Source organism: Mytilus galloprovincialis, chromosome 8 (assembly GCF_965363235.1).
Source record: "Mytilus galloprovincialis chromosome 8, xbMytGall1.hap1.1, whole genome shotgun sequence".
Taxonomy (NCBI): domain Eukaryota; kingdom Metazoa; phylum Mollusca; class Bivalvia; order Mytilida; family Mytilidae; genus Mytilus; species Mytilus galloprovincialis.
In genome coordinates this window covers 80,537,091-80,561,543 of record NC_134845.1, presented here as the reverse complement: position 1 = coordinate 80,561,543, position 24,453 = coordinate 80,537,091, and the positions used below count along the sequence as shown (strand labels likewise).

At 31.7% G+C, this 24,453-nt stretch overlaps 2 protein-coding genes across 2 annotated transcripts; one reads left to right on the top strand and one right to left on the bottom strand.

Moving 5' to 3' along the window:
* Nucleotides 1–279: 279 nt before the first annotated feature.
* On the bottom strand, nt 280–9,585 carry LOC143042656 (uncharacterized). The gene is made up of 3 exons (XM_076215070.1): nt 9,350–9,585; nt 3,058–3,201; nt 280–421 (listed from the first exon to the last, which is right to left on the bottom strand). Exons 1-3 carry the CDS (start codon nt 9,492–9,494, stop codon nt 369–371), a joined length of 342 nt encoding a protein of 113 aa, XP_076071185.1. The 5' UTR covers nt 9,495–9,585; the 3' UTR covers nt 280–368.
* Nucleotides 9,586–9,831: 246 nt separating this feature from the next.
* Nucleotides 9,832–24,014, top strand: LOC143042655 (protein arginine N-methyltransferase 9-like). The gene is made up of 10 exons (XM_076215068.1): nt 9,832–10,190; nt 10,896–11,132; nt 12,799–12,966; nt 13,395–13,512; nt 16,180–16,259; nt 17,002–17,173; nt 17,637–17,844; nt 19,975–20,512; nt 22,091–22,247; nt 23,625–24,014. The coding sequence occupies exons 1-10, from the start codon at nt 9,901–9,903 to the stop codon at nt 23,991–23,993; spliced, it is 2,337 nt and encodes a 778-aa protein (XP_076071183.1). The 5' UTR covers nt 9,832–9,900; the 3' UTR covers nt 23,994–24,014.
* Nucleotides 24,015–24,453: the final 439 nt, after the last annotated feature.

The window sequence follows — 24,453 nt, the reverse complement described above, 5'->3', positions numbered from 1 at the left end:
AAATTTAACAAAATATGCAAATTAGATCATGATTCGTTGCCATGGTAACTTGTTCGATGTCAAATTTATTTTGTTTTTCTTAGTACCTTATACCTTAGTCAAGTTTTCAGTAATTTAAAAATATGTATGATAACTTTTAAATTTGCAGTAATTTTTGGGCTTTTTTCCAAAACAAAGCTTTTTACAAAGTTTCTGCAGAGCTTGAGCTGCTTGATTACCAAGTCTCACATTTTATTACATTACTCCAAGTTAATCGTCTAAACAAAGAAAAAACTAATACTTTGACTTTCAAACACATTCTTTCTTCAGTAAATAACAATATTATCAAACTGCAAATGTTCAAAGCAGAGTCTATGTAAGCAATCCTATTAACGTGTTGGAAACCATGGTGTTAAAACGTCCTTGTACTTGAGTTTTGTTTCTGAAAAGAAAAAAAAACAAATTGTAATTAAATTTAGAAGAAAATTAAAACTAAAATTAACTTTTCTGTTGATACAAAGGGGAGGAAACACTTTATTGCTTGTATTTAAAAAAGTCTGCATACACCCCTACAGATACAACAACTGGCTCATCTAAATCTGTGGTTTACATACATGATGGGCCTAATGTGTTATTTTCTTTTCTTCGTAATAGGCACATTTTCGCTATTGTGATCCTTTTCTATAGATTTTTTTTTTATAATTTCGTGATCCTTGATCAAGGAAATTTATTTTCTGTTAATCTTGATTGACAAAAAAATCAACTTGTGACTCGTGATGAGACCACGCCCCTCATCAGGCCCCTCATACATCCACTAAATCCATGAAAAATTGGAATACCACAAATATCTGTTTTATGAATCCACATTACTGTAATACTGTTAATTATAGTGAAGTGATCTTAACTGTACTGCAGATTCATTTTTATTCGTTGAATATCAGTTTTCATCGGTTTTGTTGCCACAGGAAAAGGAAAACCACAAATTCAAATGTTCAATGAATTACAAATTTTATTATACATCAGCTCTGTGTGTAGAGATTGCCAAAACCACAAAATCAAAAATCCACCAAAATGCAAGTTTTCTCAATCCATGAAAATCGATACCCATGAAAATAAATGAATCCACAGTATACAAAGATAAGGAAATATGATACATTTGCCAATGATACAACTAACCACCAAAGTTCAACTGAAGTGGATGTAAGCTATTGTAGATAACTGTACAGTCTTCAATATTGAAAAAATCTTATACTCATGATATTGTTTAGTCAGCTCTAAAAGGCCCAGGCAAGTAAGCTCTTTATTTTTAAAATTATTTTAAATGAAGGAATATATTTCTCAGTTCCTTATGCAAAGCTTTGAATCCTTGCCCAGAGTTGACTTTTCTTTTTGTCCTTTTTTGATTATAAGCACTTTTTTTTTTAATAATTGGTTAGCAAATATTTTGACCTCAAGCATCACTCACATGACTAAAGAGGCATATATATATTGTCAAAATTTACATCTGGTACTGGAAATGTTGTTATTTCAGATATTTGTTTTATTTTTGTTTTTTTTCTCTTTTTGTTTTTTTTTCTCTTTATGGATTTTGATCATGAATATGTTGAATAAAAAAGCAAATTTTGAATTTCACTATGCAAAATGTCACATGCTTTTACATGTACAATGTATGTAAGGTTATATAGTTGATTTTGATAAATACTTGAAATCAAATAACTTTTTCCCTGATGTATAATTAAACTGTCGCTTGTTTTGGAAAAATATGTCGTTTTATTGACTCTTAAAAAACTTTTATTCTCTTCAGTTGTCTTAAGTGAATATCCATTTTTCAAAACAAGAAATCCACTTTATATTTGTAGGACTCAAATCTATGGCGAGTTCCAGATCTATGGCAAATTCCTAATATATGGTAAATATGATGTCACAAACGCCGAACAAATCACAAATCTATGGCAGGTTTTTGTTTTCTCCAAATCTATGGCAGATTTTGAAATTACGCAATATTCCGTCACAATTAAACAACGTCATGTAGCGTCGAAGCTGCCGCTAACGGGGACGGTTTTGTATATACAGAAGGAAAAGAAAAGGATCGAAAGGCAAGTTTGCAAGGGACCCTTATCCATAAACAAATATTTAGGAAATGTGTTTGTTTCAGGCCTTGTTTTCTCTTCTGGTGTTCCTTATATTGCCTTCACCCTTAATTGTACAAATTGTTACTGTGCATTTTGGTTTGCTTTTTGCTGTTTTCATGTTGTTTTTTATATCCATTTGGACTCTGGTATTTTATTTTATATGTAACATAACGAAAAGTATATTGTCAGCTTTGTAACAGTGACTACCTAATCTATTGAAGCAAATAAAAAAAAAAAAACGGAAAAAATAAATGTCATAGATTTTCAATAAATATTAATTTTATTTTTTGCTATCAATGTGTCGAATGACTAGATAAAGTTGGAGAACTAATGATTTGTGTTTTGAAAGTCACGTGTTTGAGGCCAGTCATTGTTCCTTACAGGACTTCAATAGTCATCATTTACAAAATATTTATATTATCTAATGCTCAAATAGATATACGTGTAATTAGTTAAAAAAAATGATTTTTGTGTTGTGAAGGGTCAGGTACAGAGTAGGAAATACAAATTCTTCTGAGACATGATTTCAACCCTAAATTTGTGACATTACATAATATTATATGCTTCCTAGTAGTGATCCTTGTCCGTTTTTTCTTAAACTGCAGGTTTTACTTTAAAGCAGTTTTATATATAGCTAACTTTGGTCAGACAATTTGACATCGAAATCATTGGTCAGATAAGTACTGATTTGTTCGACCTGTGCAGGAAATGCACCATAATAAAAAAATTAAAATAATTCCCAGAGATTAGGATATTAAAAAATTGCCATAAATTAGGGTTCTAAAAAATCCGCCATAGATTAGGAATCTAAAAAATCCGCCATAGATTTGGGACGACATGACGTCATATTTACCATAGATTAGGAATCTGCCATAGATATGGAACCCTCCATAGATTTGAGTCCTACATATTTACTCATTTAAAAACAATATTTATATATTTTTACCTGGTTCTCTAAATGCATCAGGATGTCTTGCAATATAATCTTCATACATCAACTGTTCTCTTCTATTCCTGTTGTTTTTGTATACTACAATCTGGTGGCCAACAAAAGCTCCAACTCCTATACCTATAAAATGCTTGTATATACCTACAATAATAATAAAATTAATAAATTCTTTAGTTACAATTACTTATCTCCCCTGAAGCCCTCAGAATATAACAACATTGTGAGTAACTACCTTTAACATATCTGTGTATCTATTCTAAAAGAATATAACAAGATTGTGAGATATATACATGTACATATTAAAAGTATATACAGTAAATTCTTAATTATTTTGATGTATACATGTACATAAAGAAATATGTACTCTAAATCCTTAAATTATTGCGACAGTGCATGTACATATATAATATAGGGTCATTGCATGAATATTGGGGAATTTTGTCCAGAGTAGAATTTTATATTGCACGAGCTTGCGATAACCCATTTACACATAATATTTGAAAGCAAAAATTTGTTTGAACTAAGATTTTGTCGTTGATGACGTCATGAATTTTGATAATTTATTGCACTAGTGCAATATTAGAATTTATTGCACGCTTACTTTTGGTTACTTTCTGTGGGAAATATTATGTTGCTATGTTAGTTTAAACCAATTTGTACGTTCAAATATTATATTGCTATACAATAAAAGGGTTATTGCATGAATATTGGGGAATGTTGTCCCTCGTAGATTATATATTGCACTTGCAAGCTCGTGCAATATAAAATTCTACTTGGGACAATATTCCCCAATATTCATGCAATAACCCTATAATACTGTAATTCTTAAATTATTGCGATATTAGGTGTACATATAAAAGTAAATACTGTTAATTCTTAAATTATCATGATCATTGCGAAATATACATGTACATATACATGTATTCATTATCACTGAACTAGTATATATATTTGTTTAGGGGCCAACTGAAGGACGCCTCTGGGTGAGGAAATTTCTCGCTACATTGAAGATTTGTTGGTGACCTGCTGCTGTTTTTTTTCTTTGGTCAGGTTGTTGTCTCTTTGACACATTCCCCATTTCCATTCTCAATTTTACATATAAAGTCATAAATATATATACTGTTAATTCTTAATTTTTTGCGATATATATACATGATATACATGAACATATAAAATTATTTGCAATGTTTTCATTATTGGGTAAGTAATGCAATAACAAGAACTCGCAGTCACTGTCACAGCCTTATATCTGTTACATGAATTTTAAACTATGCAAATTATCATGAAATAGCTATAATAAATTTTGCATTTGTGCCAATTCTTTAAAAATCACAATAATAAATGCACACAATTATTTCTGAATTTACAGTATTCATCAGTCAAGGGTGTAACTTGACATGCTTGAATAAGTTATTAGAGAAAAATAACATGCATGTGTTATTACGGTATTAATACATGTATGTTATTTTTCTCTAATAAGTATACTTTCTCTTAATCTGTAGTAACATATGTTTATTATCAGTTAAATGTATCATGAACATTTTAATTTTTAGTTGGCACTTGGAAATGCTTGAAACTTGCACAGTAACTTAATCCTTTAAAACATAATCTTGAAAAGTAATTTTCCAATTCAATTAATAAATTTTTGATCAACCATGGTAAATTAATGAGACAAGGCTTTTAAGTGACAAACTTACCTGTAATAACAAGGCTTAGTGTATATTACAGGCATTTAACTTATTACATGAGACACTTAAAAATGACTTGAAAGCTTGCACAGAACCTCATTGAACATTTTCATTAGATGTGCACTGAACATGCTCTACTCATGCTCATCATTATTTAATACAATGTAAACCTGTGTGTTTGCTAGTGTGTAAAATTTTATTGTTATATTTTAGTACTGCTGATATTATATTTTAGAAAGTGAAAACGTGCATTCAGTGTCATTTTTTTGGTTATTTTCTTGCAATAAATAATAATGGATACTCAGATAACTTTTTTTTTCTTTCTCTGACACTCATATATAATGTATAACTTTTAAATGATTTACACATGTTACACTAACAGTTTTATACTCTCACTTACTACAATACTGCAATAACATATACAGGAACTGGCATACACTGTACATATATTATATTTGCTCATCAAGAACAAATGCACTACATGTATCTCATTCTTTTATATACGTTTTAATATGGGGACAAAGTCCCCTATTACAGTAGAAAATTCAATAAAAAAAAAAAAAAAAAAAAAAAAAGGAAAATTTCCCGAATTTTTCATTGTACTAATTATGCTATGGAGTGTCAAGAACTCGTTGGAAGTACTTGATAAATTGCATGCTTTTATTGGTGATTTTGAATCTGTTCAAAGTTTTGATTTTTCTACCCTGTATACCACATTGCCTCACATTCTCATTAAGAAAAAATTCACACACCTAATTAAATGGGCATTAAAAAAATCAGAATGTGAATATATATGTTCAAACTCTTTTAGGTCATTTTTTAGTAGCAATAAACAAAAAAAATATGTTAATTGGACATGCTTTGATACTATATATGCCCTTGAATTTTTACTAGATAACATTTTTGTTCGCTTTGGGGATTCCGTATATCGTCAGATTATCGGAATTCCAATGGGGACTAACTGTGCACCACTTATTGCGGACCTCTTTTTGTATTGTTATGAGTTACAATTTATGACAAAAATAAGCAAAGACCCATCAAAACAACATCTGATAAACAAATTTAATAATACTTTTAGATCTTTGGATGATATTTTGGCTCTCAATAATGACGACTTCAGTTTGTATATTAATGAAATTTATCCTGCTGAACTTACTTTAAATAAAGCTAATACTAACAATGACCACTGCCCTTTCCTCGATCTTGATATCTATATCACTAACGGAAAGCTGAATACTAAAATTTATGATAAAAGGGATGATTTTTCATTTCCTATTGTTAATTATCCGTTTTTAGATGGTGACGTTCTCTTGTCACCATCTTACGGTGTTTATATATCTCAACTTGTACGATTCGGTCGTGTATGTAACAATGTTTTAGATTTTAACGAGAGAAATTTATGTATTACTGATAAATTATTACAGCAGGGTTTTCGATATCACTAACATTTACTAAATTTTATCATCGGTATAAAGACATCATTCGTAAATATAGCTCAACATGCAGACTTCTTATACGTTCAGGTATTTCACATCCAATTTTTTATGGAAATATTCTGTATAAAGCAAAAAGGTGTCAGTATTCACCTCAGAAACTTACCAAACCTTTGAATAGACTTATTAAGAAGGGATATAATTACGATACTGTTGTCAAGTCATTAAAGATTGCATATTTTGGCGTTAATATTGAGTCACTGATAAGGTCTTTGCGTCGGAACTAGACACATTTATTCTAAAAACAGTTGTTGGCATGACACGGGTTATGTTCTTCTCATATATGTTATGATGGTATGATACTAAACCCCTAACGGGAAGGATTATGCCTGATATTCATATGATGAAATCATAATCTTTCAGTCAGTTTAATTGAAGTCTGGAGCTGGCATGTCAGTTAACTGCTAGTAGTCTGTTGTTATTTATGTGTTATTGTCATTTTGTTTATTTTCTTTGGTTACATCTTCTGACATCAGACTCAGACTTCTCTTGAACTGAATTTTAATGTGCGTATTGTTATGCGTTTACTTTTCTACATTGGTTAGAGGTATAGGGGGAGGGTTGAGATCTCACAAACATGTTTAACCCCGCCGCATTTTTGCGCCTGTCCCAAGTCAGGACCCTCTGGCCTTTGTTAGTCTTGTATTATTTTAATTTTAGTTTCTTGTGTACAATTTGGAAATTAGTATGGCGTTCATTATCACTGAACTAGTATATATTTGTTTAGGGGCCAGCTAAAGGAGGCCTCCGGGTGCCGGAATTTTTGCTACATTGAAGACCTGTTGGTGACCTTCTGCTGTTGTTTTTTATTTGGTCGGGTTGTTGTCTCTTTGACACATTCCCCATTTCCATTCTCAATTTTAATGAACTCAAAATCGTTCAAATTTTTTTTTGTCGTGTTTTTGAATTTCCAGATCGGCGCAGAAATCTACTTCCGTTTCCGGTCTTGTTTACATGAGACTGTGAATAAAATGTATATTTGTCAGTCTAAGAAAGGAACTAATACTAATTCATTTTTAAAAAATGTTTGTTATTAAAAACCGTTACCTGATGACATTGTTTCTTTGTTTACATTGAATATGACATGTATGACGTCATAATTTAAATAACGTCACAATAAAAATCCCTAACAAAAGACCCAATATCGGAAACGTTAGGGTATTCCTGTTTCCCTTTTTAACATTGTTGATTTTAAAAAAAAATCATAGACTTCGTCCCCATTCACAGGTAGTTCCTGCTTCATACTATACATGCTATAATAATACCCAATAATCTTGAAAAGTTGTAATAAAAACATAATCAACCTAGTTGGTTTATACTTATCTATATAAAATATATACAAAGGCCTTTTTTATTTATTTTAACATACATGTACACCTTTCACATTATAATTTATAGTAAAAATCATAAACTTTTATGAATTACAATACAACTTAACATTAATCCCAGCTGACCAGGCGGCTTGAACTTTTGATGCATACATCAATCACTTTTCCATTGTGGCATCAAATTTTTTGTATTGTGACATCAACATTTTACAGGAACCTGTGTGATATCCAGTAATGGCAGACAAATAGCGATAAGGTGTATTATACATATGTATATCTTTATTTTTATTCCTTATAAATATATTTTTTTATTTGGGCCGGATCGACGTGGGGCCAGATCAATGTGGGCTAGATCGACTTGGGCCGGATCGATGTGGGACCAGATCGACCTGAAAGCGTACCAACAATGCAACATGACCAAACTATTAACCAATTTTTATTTCACTTTACACTAAATAAAATTCGCTTTGTAAATTACCAGTTAACAGTTGTCTGTGGTATGATTACCAATGAGTCTAGATAACTGTTGTAGACCTGGGGATATAAAGGTAGTCTAACTAGTTGAGTTAGGGAAGATCTTCTTTGGCTCAATTGGTTAGAGCGCTGCCTATAGATCCCGAGATTGAGGGTTCAAATCCCGCTGGTACCATCCATGGATTTTCACATCATTGGCGCTGCGAGCAATTACTACTTGTACAAACAAGTGTATAGAGGTGCCTGGCAGTTTGATATGGGGTCATGGTGGTTGACCAGCGGTCATAGGATGACCATGACATATCTAGGTGGAACTGGCCAGAGGATTTCCGAGTAGACGTCTCTGGGTTGTACAGGTAGTGGACCTGTGAGTTGCTCGGATGGATGGTACGCAGCCCGAAAAAAGAAAAAGGGGAAGAGTGTTGTAGACCTGGGGATATAAAGGTAGTCTAACTAGTTGAGTTAGGGAAGATCTTCTTTGGCTCAATACACCTTATCGCTATTCCCGGCTGACCCTGCCGCTTGAACTTTTGACGCATACAACAATCACTTTTTCATTGTGGCATGAGCTATTTTGTTTTATGACGTCATAATTTTATGGGAACCTGTGTGATATTCAGTAATGGCGGACAAATAGCGATAAGGTGTATTGGTTAGAGCGCTGCCTTTAGATCCCGAGATTGAGGGTTCAAATCCCGCTGGTACCATCCATGGATTTTCACATCATAACGTTGATTTTATATGGGGACGAAGTCCCCAATTACGGTCATACGGTAGAAAAATCAATAAAAAAAAAAAAAAAAAAAACAATCGGGGAAAATTTCCCGAATTTTTCATTGTACTAATGAACTCAAAATCGTTAACTTTTTTTTCAGATCTACTTCCTGTTCCGGTTTTCCCCGCATTTGCGCAGATAACTGTCTTGTTTGCATGAGACTTTGATTTTTTTTTTTATTTATCAGTCTAGTAAAAATAAAATATAACATTGGATCTCAATTCAAATTCAATTTTTTAAAATAATTGTTTGATATGAAAAAAACGTAACCTGATGAAAGCGTTTCTTTTGTTTACATCAAATATGACGTCATAACTTAAAGAACGTCACAGCTAATTCCCTAACAACAGAACCAAAATCGGGAACGTTACGCACGGTATTTCGTTTTCTTTTATCAACATTTTGAATGAAAAAAATAATACATACAGACTTCGTCCCCATTCACAGGTTATGCCTGCCTCATATTATGATCAGTAGTACCAGGAACATATATATTGATATACTGTTCCCAGGTAGTACTCAGGTACTTACTTGAATAAATTGGCCTCCTTCCCATCAAATTTGTCATGCAAGCCATAGCAAAGCCACCCCCTCCTAGAATGAACTCAGCCAATCGAAAATCAAATGATGGATATCTGTGCTCATGGGTCATTTCGTTCATGTCGTAGTTACTCATTTTGAGGAAAGTTGTTTAATTAAAAAAAGCCAGAAAATGTCAAAGTCAAATGTCAAAGTCGATTCATTTGTTCAATTGTATCCCATAAAATGCTATTTTATAAACGTCCCCCAGACTAAGATGGAAACGTTCTAAATTAAGTTCAACGGATTCTTATTCCGTTTAAGATTAACAATTACATACAAATTTAATTCTTTCAGCTAGTAATTAATTTTAAATACCAGAAATTTAATTATTTGTATGTTAATAAGCATTGTCAACATCTATATTATGATATGGACATACTAGATTGTTCTCGATAATTGTAGCATTTAATTTAGTATGTCACAAAGGAAAAAGGGGGAATATTAGAATCTTACCATGATTGAATAATGACAATATTTAGGGTTTTTATCAATTTTCTGACATGTCATCAGATACAAGTCACATAAGCAAGTCATCCTTGTCTTGTGCAAAGTCATTTCTTTCAAAGAAAAAGTATGGACGTTCCTTTGCCAATTTTTTGCTCTTTTTAAAACTTTCACCTCATAAACAAAGTGAAGTGATAGATGACTTTATACATTGTATGACAGAATGGACAAATCAATTGATCTCGGAAGAAAGAATTGATGATCTGTTTAAATGTTATGACCAGGCATGTGAAATCCTCCCAGATTGTGAATCTATTCTAAATAATATTGGAGCTCAGCTGTTTAGGTAAAACTTAAACAACATTGTTAAAAGCAAAACAATCATACATGTACATTGTACATGTATATCGATAAAAACCATAAAGGCACTATCTGTCAAATTCGTTTTCACAGATTTGACTGAAATGCTCAATTTAAAACCATGTTAAACATTTATCATAATTAGTAATTATAGCTTGTAGTATAAAAAGAGGGGGATGGACATTTAACAGGACTGATTCGTCACTGCTTGATACATGTAACTCTGCATAGGCGGATCCAGGGGGGGGGGGGGGGGCCCGGGCCCCCTCTTTTGTGGGAAAAATTTGATTGCTTATATAGGGAATCATTGAAGCATGACTGGAGCGGGCCCCTCTTAGGTCAGTCAGCGCCCCCCTTAGGAAGAGTTCTGGATCCGCCACTGCTCTGACTAAAACAAAATCAGCCTATCACAAAATCGTACTTGTACATTTATGTTACAGTTAGTGGAAAAATTCACTGAATATTTGATGTATTGCTGCAACCAAATGTTTTCCTTTGATTTGTGTAGTAGAAGATAAGAATGCAATGTATTTATCTTTAATAATTGATATTGTTTTACAATTTTATTAATTCTAGTCAGTCAATTTAAGCAGTACCTATTTTATTCAGACTTGGCTACGTTGATGAAGCAGCCCTGTACATCAGAACTATATATATATATATATAGTATATATAAATCTATTTTATTCAGACTTGGTTACATTGAAGAAGCAGCCTTGTACATCAGAAGATCTATACAGATAAATCCAGATTACACAGCAGCCAGACAGAATTTAGAAAATGTCTGCAGTCATCTGGTTGAACGCTGGCATTTCCGAATGTTGAATGATGTGAGACGTAATTGTGCCTACCGTATTGCAATACGTAGAGCAGCACAAAGAGGTCATAGATCAGTGTTAGATATAGGCTCTGGAACAGGAATCTTAAGGTAAAAAATAACCTTGCATTTTATAAATCATTTGATTAATATGGTAAATGTATTTTGGAATAAAAGGAGATATTGACTATATATATGTTTATGAGGTACATGTACTAAGCTGCTGATAAATACAAAATGTATACTATCACATAAAAAGTAAAATCACAAAAATACTGAACTCCAAGGAAAATTCAAAAAAGAGAGTCCCTAATAGCTAATCAAAGGGCAAAATGAAATGATAAAACACATCAAACAAATGGACAACAACTTAGGGTACATAAAATTGATATGAATATGTATTAAATACTATTATCAGGTATGAAAAATAGATATTATATCTCATTTTATTCATAAATACTGTGAACATCTTTGATTTTGTAGTTTGAGAAATAAAATGATTTTTTTGTGTTCTTTAGTTTTGAAATATAATACAATATAATGTTATTGTTTCAAATTTACAATTCAAAGTCAATATTGACCATACACTTGTTTTGCCCTTAAAGTTTGATGGTTCCATACATTCTTTGTATTTCTACATTCATATATTTTTATGGCTTCACAACGACGTGATATTCCGTCATTCCGCAACAAACCATTATATAGAGTTTTTTATGGCCACACAAAGTGTCTTTCCATCATTCCACAACAAACCATTATATGGAGTTTTTTATGGCACAGCAACAAATTGTCATTTCGTCATTCCGCAACAAACCATTATATGGAGTTTTTTTCTAAACGCCTTCAGATATTGGGCTGATTTTTGGTATGTGAGTTAACCATGATGAGTTACAGATCAAGTTTAAGTTTTGTTCTGCTCCACTCCACTAATTTTTGCAGAAATTACGGGCTATGGACTTTGAGGAATTTTAGAAAATCACAGTTATACAGACTTTTTTTCTTAATGCCTTCAGATATTGGGCTGATTTTTGGTATGTGCGTTACCAGTGTTCACTGTATTTATGAATAAAATGAGATATAAAATATATTTTTCATACCTGATACTAGTATTAAATAGTTGTTAATAGTTGTTAATTTCTGTGTCATTTTGGTCTCTTGTGGATAGTTGTCTCATTTGCAATCATACCACATCTTCTTTTTTTATATAACCATGATTAGTTACAGATCAAGGTTTTAAAAGTTTTGTTCGCTCCGCTAATTTTGGCTGAAATTACAGGCTTTGAACTCTGATAAATTATTGAAAATCACAGTTATACAATTTTTTTTATGAGACTACCATCATGTTTATGTCCACATGTGTTAATATTGAAATTGCAGATTTTTCAACTTTTTTGGGACAGGGCCATTTGTGTCGCTTTGACACATCTAGTTTTACTTACAATTTATTTGCCATGAAGGCTGGTATAACAGAAATACATGCATGTGATAAGTCCAAAACGATGTGTGAGATTACCAATGATGTCTTACTTTAGGTCAACATATGTATATAAAAAAGAAGATGTGGTATGATTGCCAATGAGACAACTATCCACAAAAGACCAAAATGACACAAACATTTACAATTATAGGTCACTGTACAGTCTTCAACAATGAGCAAAGCCCATACCGCATATAGTCAGCTATAAAAGGCCCCGATAAGACAATGTAAAACAATTCAAGCGAGAAAACTAATGGCCTTATTTATGTAAAAAAATGAAAGAACTTATTTTACTTTCAGTTTATTTGCCATGAAGGCTGGTATACCAGAAATACATGCCTGTGAGAAGTCCAAAACTATGTGTGAGATTGCCAGTGATGTCTTCCAAGCCAACAAAGCTCAAGATACAATTGATTTGATCTGTAAAACATCTACAGACATCCTAATTCCAGAGGACATTCCTGACAGGTAGGTTTGTTTCAGCTGTGACCATGGTAACACACAAATAGTACACAAGTTAAAATCAGTATCTATGGACATTCCATGGCTACACATTAACATACTATAGATTCATTTATTTTCTCAGGTACCAATTTTTTCATGGATTAAGGATAACTTGCATGTATGTGGATATTTTATTGCATGATTTTGATGAAATCTGATCACAATCCAATAGAAAATATATCATTTGTTGAACATTTAATTTTGGGGTTCATTTGTAACCACAAAATCCATGAAAAGTGGAATTCAGCGAATAATAATGAATCCACAGTACATTCATGGGTTGATAAAATTTCATTAGTAATATTTTATAGGAGATATGAGACAGCAAACTCACCATGTTAAAATTAGAACATATATATAAAATGGTATTTGATGTTTAATCTCTGTTATAGAGTATCATTGGTAGTGACGGAGACATTTGATGCAGCTTTGTTTGGAGAGAACATTGTCAGTACAATACAGCATGCGCTACAGAACTTAATGATTTCATTGGATGAAGAAAAGGAAGAGGTACTGTGTATTAAATATATCGTAAATACCACAGCAGAAAAATAACATACTTGAACAACTGTCAAAAGCAAAATTGATATGATATTTCAAACAAATCAATTTTCTAAAGTATCGGCTAACTTGAACATAATTGTGGGTAAGGTTTATTAAACACCTATGTCAGAACGTTTTTTTATTTCAGCTAAAATTTGTAAGTGGCTTGGGTTGTTAGAAATTTCAATGTTGTACTTGCTAAAATAATGAAAATCAAAAAGAATAGTTTAGATTTTGATAGAATATGAATATTCCGATAGATTTCCAACTCTGAAGAACATGACATGTATATGGACCATAATTTGCTATTGGGCTCCGTTTCCTATAACTATAGAAAAGTGATAAAATGTGAATTACTGTAAGAAAAGTTGTAACTACATCTAAAGATGCCATTATTTTTATCAACATACAAGTGTATGCTACTCTTCCCTAGAAAAAAAATTAAAATATACGAATTTCAAAGATTCTACAACCGTATTTTTGTGTCGTTTCTCGCGTTACTTTTTGCTTCCGAAGAGCATAACGCTGACTGATTTATAGCTAATCGTCACCGGCAAATTCGTAACTTTTGCTTTCAAATAACAAAGAACATCGACCAATAAGAATAGTGAGAAGAAAATGCCGAGAACTATAAATATTTATGTAGCAGATGTAAGAACAGTGGCGTGATTTTTGTGTCCGATTTCGTAACGCAATTTTTAGATGATGTTATCTGCTTTGTTGTAATAGAATTCTTAAAAACAATATGCAAATATGAACTCTCGCGAGATGTTCAAACAGGTAAATCCGAGATGATTTACATTCTTGTTTTGATCTTCGTAATAATTAAGTAAGAAAATTACGTTATCGTTATGCGTTACATTTCACACGAAACAGAAGTCCAGTTATTTATTAAAATTGTTTTTGTCCTTAAGTTCTAATAATTTCCTGTCATACGTGAAACATGTGACTAACATGTGATAACGCCATTACGGCCGGATGTACAAAATACTAGGTCTAAACATTGTTTTTGTTTCCAACGGGATGTTAGCAAACATAATCTGTAGACTTGTTTCGTCTTGTTTAAAAGAGGAAAATACAATTGTCAAAGAGATTGCGCCGGTGGTCTGTTATTTTTCCTATGTGCATAATGTTACATACGATCCTGTGTGAAAATAAATGCCCAATGACTTGACAAAATCGATTTCATATTTGACAGACGTTAGAACACACTTCGTTTCCCGATAATGACGTGAAGAGTCCTTGGAAAAATCAATTGAAATTACGTCTCTTATCATTGTACCAATGCTCGTTGGATTGATTTAACTTCAGCAGTAAATATTACTGGATATTTTACCATGCATGACTTGAAAGGAAGTACTTTATTGATTTTAGCCCACTAAAGTAGGTAAAAATGTGGAAACCATGTAGATGGTGTACAGGTCACAAGTATCACATTGTGCCTATTTTAAAGATTTTAATTCCAAGTTAAAAGTTTTTTTCTTTACTGGATTTAAAGAATGTTACATTGCCAATGATTTGGAATAAATTGTATATAACTGGAATATCAAAACCAAATATAAATACATTTTTTTGGCTTAAACATCAAGATACAACGATTATGGTATCCTGTATCAATGAAGAAAATATGGAAAATTCTGAATAAATTGTACTAATTGTTTTCAAAACAAGCACATATTTAGGAGTTTTATAATACTGTTACATTTAAGATGGATTTTAAGAAAAAGTATACTGTTCAGATTATTTTAAGCAGATTTTGCAATAAAATAAAACTAAAAAAATGCTTTCAGTTTCTTATGGTTTCCTGTCAGGTTTAAAAAAAACTTTAATATAACATTGAAAATAGATTTTAAATATTAACATGAACCAAGTAACACTAGTAATGGTGTTTATTTATGCCTTTTGAATTATATTGTGCAAAATAAAGAAAATAAAGATTGGTTTCCTGTTTGGTTTCATGTCACGTAAACGGTGAATCAAAATGTATTAATTTTTTCTCGAAAAACTCAATTGCTCCATTCATACTATTCTAACACCAACACAACCCACAAAATAAAAGTTAAAATTTTAGAACTTATAAAAAAGGATACAAAAAGAAACCAAAGGCTGAATACCAAATTATGGTCCATATTTAGATTCTGTTTAAAGGGAAGTAACTTTTCATGTTAATTGTCTCCCCTATTAACTTTTCTCTCTCTCATGTGCATGCACTTACTATTATTGATCTATTGTAATAAAAATAATCATTGTATGAAATTATAAACCGGCGCTGGTTCATAATTGGTTATTTACAGAAATTCTATTTTAAATACCTTATAATTTCTAAGGAATGTTTCAGAAAATACTATGTCCACCAAGGCAAGGCTATTTAAAAAAAAAAAAAATTGTAAGTGAAATAACATAATGCAAACTGAGTTTTGTTCTAATTCATTATTATTTCTGCAGGTGGTGGGGGTAAAAAATGCGCCGTCCCTGGAGGAAATAGTATTTTCATGAACAGCCCGAAGTTACTTATGTCAGTTTAAACTACAACAGTCAGCAAGCTTTGTTTATAGAAAAAAACTATGCAGTGGTAGAATCTATGTCATGTATATGTTTATGTAAAACTTAACTCATTGAAACTTTTTTTCATAGTTGAACCCTACAGTTATACCATGTGGAGCTACAATATATGTATGTCCAATAGAATGTGAAACAATTAGGAACAAAAATAGGTACTTTTTTTTATAATAGACAAGATACAAATGATTTTTACAGACAAGACTAAAAGCTCATAAAAGCTCACCAAAGGACAATTTCAAATGTTTAGATAACATGAATGAATAGTTTACACAACAAAATGAAGTTATGCAAGAATCTCATATATTGTCTCATATATACCAGTTGTCAGTGACTTGTAATTTTAAGTGCAAGCAGTGATTTACGAATGTTCAGTAGGTCAAAAATGACAAAGTAAAGTTAATAATAAGTTTATGGAAATGAAGGAAAAGTAGTTTTGAAAAACAAGAAAAGATGTTCAATAGATAGCATGACAAAGCACTATTTGAGACACAGCAAAAAAAGTTGGAGATTTGTGACAAATATATGTTGTGATGGTCAACCTAGCAACATGATCAAGCCAAAACTTAAAAAGAAGACTTCAAGTATACACCTATCTACAATTGGGACACAGAAAACACCTGAGATCAAAAGTACAAAATAAAACACAATAGTTTACACAACTACACAAAAAAAAAAATTTGCAAAATTTTAATAACATAAATCATAAATGATTTAAAAAAAGTGTATGGAATTGTAGTTGAAACATATACAAAATATCAAATGGACATTTGCAATACAAATATTCAGAACCAAAAATTTTGAAACTTTATCAACTGAACCCTTTGATTCAGTAGTTTCCTTTTATAAGCAACACTACTGTTTTTAAGTCTCATAAAATTATGCTTTTTTTTACAGGTTTTTATTTTCAGGTTTACAGAATGTAGACATTGCATACATTCCTATACACTGTACAACGGGTTCAAAGGTTGATCCATACACTACAGAAAATCTGTCAACATTACGAGGGAGTTATAAACCTTTAGCTGATCCAGTCATTCTTACCAAGGTCAATTTTACAAGTTTAGAGGTTAGTCTTTGTGCTTTAATCTCAATATGTGAGAATATATTCATTATTGAATTTCATGCTGTGAGTTTGTTAAATAAATAGTTTTACAGGTGTCTATTTTTATAGTTTTTAAAGAAATTGACATTTACGATTTAGAGACATTTATGATTTTCTATAAATTAAACAAAATTAAATTAAAAATTAAATTAAAAATAAATTAAACAAAAAAATAGGGAAGAAAAGACACCAAAGTGATAATAAAACAAAAACCCCAAGAAACAGAGAAAACAAGGAAATAACAGTACATTCATTTATCACCATTTGTGGTGTATATGTTATGTTTTATAGATATTTAATTATGCAAACAAACATGCTTGAAATATTTTTCACTGGACATCAAACAACCAACAATCAATCAATCTGAAATGCACTTCATGTCATTAACTTGTGTTTTAAATAAAAATATTTCTGTGTCATTCATCAGGAATTAGACATTTTATGTAGTGGTATACAGTGGGATGCTGATGTCTCTGTGACAAAGTGTGGTAAGCTGGACGCCATTTCAATGTGGTTTGACCTTCACCTTGATGAGGACATCTCAATATCAACAGATCCAACCAATAAAAACTGCTGGGAACAAGCTATTTATCCTGTGCTGCCCTCTAACTTCTGTTATTGTCAGAATGGGCAAGGTAGGAGTATTTATTAATTCATGGGAGACAACTCATATTACAAATAAATGGTGAAAGGCTTATTTTGCTTTACAGGTATCAAATTCTATTGAAATGATCCTCTTAAGGTGGTATGGGTGTCTTCCTCCATCTTGGATTGTAAAAAACAGAGAATCAAAGGTCCAGATTTTCCATCAAGATAGCAAAATTTGATGCAGGAATGCAGATGTTTAATGTACATTTTCATTTAAAAGTACCAATTTATAAGAATATAACTTCTAAATATTGATATTTTTGCAAATGTTAATTATTTTTAGTTGTTTTTATTTTTTTTTAAATTGGCATTTTAAGGGGAGGTAACTCTAAAAAAGTGCATTTTCTGAAGGATTCTGTATGGAATTTTCCTATTTTGTATTTTAGCCGGAAAAAACGTACGGTGACCCTATCTTTTCTTTTGATATTCTCAAAGCAGTGTCTGAAAGCTATCTTTTCCTGAAGTATTTAACAATTCTATCATTTTGTTTAGTTTCTAATCACAAAATGGTGTTTTTTCCTGTATAATCCATACAAAATGTGTCATTTTGTCCCGTCCTGTAGCTTGAGAAAATGCGCGGTGACCTATCATTTTTATTATATTTTTCAACATGTATCAATAGATACAACGTTTTGGCAAAGTATGAACAAATTCTATCATTTTTATTTTAGACTCCCATACCACCTTAAATTAATGAGGACTATACATTTAATATACCAGTTTTGCTTAGACATTTTAGAAGAATGGTTAATGCAAAAACAAATGGTTTTTCTCAGAAAATCTACAGAAAAGATGATGGCTATGTTAGTATCATAATACATCTGAAAATAATTGTATATTATACAAATATATCATGCTTACAAGGGGTATTTGCCAAAAATACCGGTTGAGAGGTACAAATTTCAAGAGCCGATAGGCGAGGGAAATTTGATTACCTCGAAACCGGTATTTTTGGCAAATACCCCTTGTAAGCATGATATAATTGTTTAATTCCACCGAATGTTCAACCCCAGTTAGTTTATTATAATCAGGTATCATATGTTATTTCTACTTGAATGTATAATTTTTGTATACACTGCCGCTGTGCTATTTGCGCAGTCAAATTGCATTGACCGTATAATCATTTCTTATCATAATTTTTTTATGTAAAGTCACTAGCTGAACTTTTTATGATAATTTGCTGATTCTCGGCTGACTACTACATTTAGTTACAAGTGGATTCCAGTTTTATGTGACCAGTTGACAATTCATTTCCATTGAATTTTATTTATGACGTCATTAAAAGTACAGGTTCCCTGGTTTTTACGTCATTCAATAATGATGCTTTATCCTTAAAATATTCCAGCTGGAACCATAAATTTAAAATGACCATGAATTTGTCATATTAGAATAGAAATAATTCATTGAGTTATTTTTAGACATGGTGTTCCCTATCTGCCATGGTACTTGCTAGGGTATTCCCCATCTGCCATGGTATTTGCTAGCAAATACCCCGGCACATGGAATTCCTTAATGACAAATACCCCGGCATAGAAAAGAAAATCTCAATACATAGAAATTGGTAAAATATACCAGGGCTCTCATCCAATCAAAATACAGCATTATTACATAAGGTGGAATTGATAACATAAAACAATTTTGAGCAATAAATTTTTTAAAGTTTCTACTGAAATAATGTTGACTTAATTTCATAGAAGGGAGACAAATCATACTACACAAATAAAAATGGTTAGATGTTTCTTTTGTCTAGTTTTTGTATTAATTTCTATAGAAATATTCCTCTTAGATTAATTAGGACTATTCATTAAGAATTGGTGTTGAAGGGAATGAGTGGACTTATAACATGTATAATATCCCCAAAAACCAAGAAACTTTCTTTTAGAAAATTTGCATACATAATGACATAAATGATTTTCAACTCGTGTAAAAAAATACACAAATTTCTTTTCCTACATTTTTGTCCATTATTCAAATATATCACAATAATAAATGCATACAATACACTATGCAATAATTACTGAATTAACTGTATTTAATATTTTTAATTATTATTGTTGATACGAAATGCTACAATGAATAAATTCAACTTTTTGAAAAGTCAACTAATTTTTTTGCAGTGCAGAATAATTACCAGATCCGTAGTGGAAGTAAGCTCCATTTGTGTTTCAATCTAGATGGAAACTACCTGTATTTAAATTCTTGCCAAGTGAAAGACTCAGATACAATAAGTTGTGATGTGGAAATGGCGGAAAACTTTGTATTGCAGAACTATCATGATCCGGTTTTACTAGAAAGGACAGAAATCTCAAAATTAAACAATCTGGATATGAACAGAATCTATTGCCAGGCGATTGAAAAATATGTGATAAAAGGCGAAAGTGAAAATGTTTCCGTTTTAGACATGTGCTTAGAACTATCTCTTTTGACAATTCAACTTTTAAAACAGGGGATTTCCCATGCTACTCTGTTGGCAAGGAAGGAAGTTCATAATGATATCATTAGAATAGCCATGAACAATGACCTTGACCTAAGTTGTCTATTTATAGAAGATAATGTTAGGAGTGTATCTAATTTGCATAATTTGTTGGTGTGTGATATAATAGACACATGTGGAGCTTTGAGACAACAGATTTTGGAAGATATAGCTTTGCTCAGGTTGGTACACATCTTTGCCCAGGATTTTCAGTCCCGTTCTTACATTTTTTGGTGAAGACTTCTCCTACATCTTGTCATTTTGCATTTCCTGCACAAATGCATGAAAGTTTTTTTTAAATTTTAAAACTTAAGAATTAGGCCATCTAAAATTAATTAGTAGATTTTCATCCAATTTTTTGAAAAAAATGGGGCCGGTGGGAGGATTTTATTTTTTAAATTTTATTTCATATGAAACCCTTGTCACAAGTTTTTCATACCGCGGGGTATATGCTAGTGGAAAACAAGCATGTATAATGTACATGCTGTTTAAGGAATCCGAGACTATTTTTTAAACTCTTAAACAGTTAAATAAAAATCCCTGATTGGCAACCACTGTTATACATGTAATAGCCGCTTTAGAAACCTATTTATAGTATACATCAAAGAGAAGAGAAATGCTCTCCTCAGTTGGACCAGACCTACACCAAATTTATTTTGCATTCTAATTAATAGTTTGTTGTCCACATAAAATCAATAAAATGTATTGGTACAATTGTATGCAACACAAGTATTATGAGTACAAAATAAAATGTAAACTCAGTATGGAAAGAAATTATGATGTAAAACATGAACTTAACCAAAAAGTAGTTGTTGTTTAATGACTAAATTGAGGGTATTTGGACAGTTACAGAGGGTGTTTGCTGTTTGTTGACTTTTTTTCTCTCAATATACGGTCATAAATCAAACAAATTCGTGCTTGTGTCAATTTCTTTAATCCCATCATGTTTTTTGTACCAAATTGTCCTACGATTCTTGCGCTTTGGATATCATTCACAGGTCAAATTTCCTGACACAAAGTCATCGTATAAATAAAGAAAAAAACACGGTTTTCGATTCATTTGTGACTACCGCAATCTGCGTTAAATGACAAGGCGTTTTACTCGTTACTCGAATATTTCACGCCCTTCTCGTTATCAATCTCCATTCTTGGTAGATGATGTTGTCATTATAGAGCAGCAGAATATGTCGACTCAATCATTTCGTTAGATTACTCATAGAAATACAAAAACGAAATTTGAAGCAGGAAAGGTCGAATGAAACGAAACTATCTATGGTTCCTGGTAAGGGACATGAACAAAATACGAAAATAGTTTTTTTGTTAAATAAAAAAAAATCGGGGCGGGACAATTTCAGAGGGGCGGGTGGGGATGAAAATCTAGCAAATAATTTTAATTGGCCTTACCTTGTAACAGAAATTTATTTTTGTCATAAAATCTGAAAAGTCATTCTGTTGCCCATTGTTACAGTATTGACTTTAGAATCTGCATTTCTTACATTGTCTTATTATTATAATAGATTTGTTAAATGCAAATTTGTCTGCCATTACCTAAAGTCAAACAAGTTCCCATAAATAATTATTAACATTCTACATCATAATTAAAATTGATTGTTGCAGCACCCAGAGGTTTTTTTGGAGACGGATTACAACTCTTTCTGAGCAAATTCAGCTAAATACCCAAAAGTATATATACTTCTATTTTTTATTTTCTAACTTATTAGTTGTTACTAGAAATTCAAATAAATTTTGACTTTTCACAGGGTGACCAGCTTAACCAAAGAAGGAAGAGTTATGCCTGGGAGAGTTACTATACATGGAGTTTGTGTTGAGTCTGTAGATTTACAGAGAGACAGTGCTGTCATTAATGATGAAGTCACACTGGGATTCACTGTTGCGAAATTTATGAATGATTTTCAGGTATTTTGTAATAAGAGATGATCCCTATATATCATGTATATACTCATGACTGAAATTTGGTGTTTCATTTCTGTACTCTTTTTAAGGTTAAATAACTGTCAGACTAAGATCTGAAATAACTGAACAGTATATTTTGACAGTAAAATACAGATATTGAAATTAAAATAACATAACATAACATCTAAATTATGCAAACAACTCAAAATCTATGAGTTATGTCTGAACAAACAGGACTTGTAATTTCAAAGATATGCCTAATACAATAGCATAATAAATATCATAGGTGGTTCCCCTTTAATCTGACTAAGACCCCGTTCACACTAGCAATATTTTTTATCGATCTTATTTGAAGCGATCTAAATAAAACCAGTTAGCGTTCACACTGTTTTTAACCATAACGATCTCTATCGGCCTAATCTGAACCACTGCGTTCACACTACAATTAAAAACGCAATCGATCTTACCTTTTTACCCGTAAAAATGTAAACATAAGTCATTGTGTATAAATAGAACTGATTTATCAAATTCATGTGTTGATACACTGATACACACATTTGAAAAAAAGGTTATTGTTCTCTTGAATCACTAGTTAAAATTTTGATACTGGTGTTATTGCAGTTTTCTTTAATTTTGAAAAAATAACTGTAGCTATGAAGTTACAAAACGATGCCGGAAAAACTGCGGTTCCTGCAAAGAAAAAAAACAACATAAGACACAGTTTTCGCAAATCTATACTACGGCGGAGACAAAATGTTTTCAGTTTGTTTAAAATGTCTCAGTTTAACAGCGAAATACGGGTTAAACAACGAACCTCTGAGATAGTTTTGCCGCCATACTTGCGCATACGTTATTTTCGATTCAATCGTACTGCGTTCACATTTAAAGTAAGATCGGTTTAATTTAGATCGATTCAAACTAAACTACCTCTTTTGGTGTTTTAGTTTAGACCGATTGAAGATCGATTCAAAGCGTTCACACTAGCCCTTAAACCGATCTATATTGAACCGGTCTAGTTTAAATCGTTAAAATGTCCTAGTGTGAACAGGGTCTAAATCACACTCAAACATGTACCTTAAACTTTGCAAGAATTGTAAAGTCAATAGACCATGACTGAGGGGACACAAACAAATAACCTCCATGAAAATAACATGTGCTGATGCTTTTACAACTGCATACACATACCAAATATCAGACTCATTAAGTGGTTCTCCATAAACTGACCAATTGACAAAATTTTACAAACTACTGCCATTGCCTGAAACAGTAATTCCCTTTTACATGCTGTCAAGGGGAGACAAAAATGGCTTTATATTATCAATATTTGAATATTCATTCTACAGTGTGCATACTAATATTATTCTATCTTTAATTTTTTAGATGACAACTCATGTTGACATTGATCTATTAGAGTTATCCCACAGAAAACTATCATCACCATTTGAACTACTAACCTTTGACCTCAATGAAGAAATTTCAGAACATCATCCACCATCTTTTTTGAAAATGGAAAATAAGGTGAAGGTTGTTTCTGAGGAAACAGGTCAGGTGACTGCTGTTGTGTATTGGTTTGAATTTGAACTGTATGATGGGATACATTTTACTACATTAGATACTGTCTCCCATTGGAAACAGGCAGCCATTATGATGAAACCAGCAGAGGAACCAGTTCTAGCTGGACAGGAACTTTCTTTACATGTGACATTAGAAAATAGTTGTTTGAATATAAAAATGGAGTCATGTGTTTAAATTAAAATTTTAGAAAAGCCAGTAATATTTTTTGAAAGATTTGTCAATTGGGATATTTATGTATAACAAATTCAGGATGAAAGGTAAACATTGATGAAACAGCAACCCAGTCATATAATGTTAATAGCAATAGACATTAAGAGGTCACCAGTCTTAAACAAGCATAAATTATGTGACGAGCTATTCATTGATCAGAGAGATTACAAAAGTGTTTAATTATTCGCATTAGAAGATCTCCGTCATCAACATAAAACTATAAATAGAACAAAATAATAAAAGACAATATTTGAACCATAGGTACCAGTTTCAAGTGACTGACAGAATCATAAAAAAGAGGCAGTTTTAGAAAGCATGGCCATGTTAAAAAGAATAAAAACGGAATTACAAATTTCTAAATCTGAAGTTCACTAAACCCTTGACTAAGACCTGTGCTGAAGAAATGCAGCCAGTTTCTCTTTGA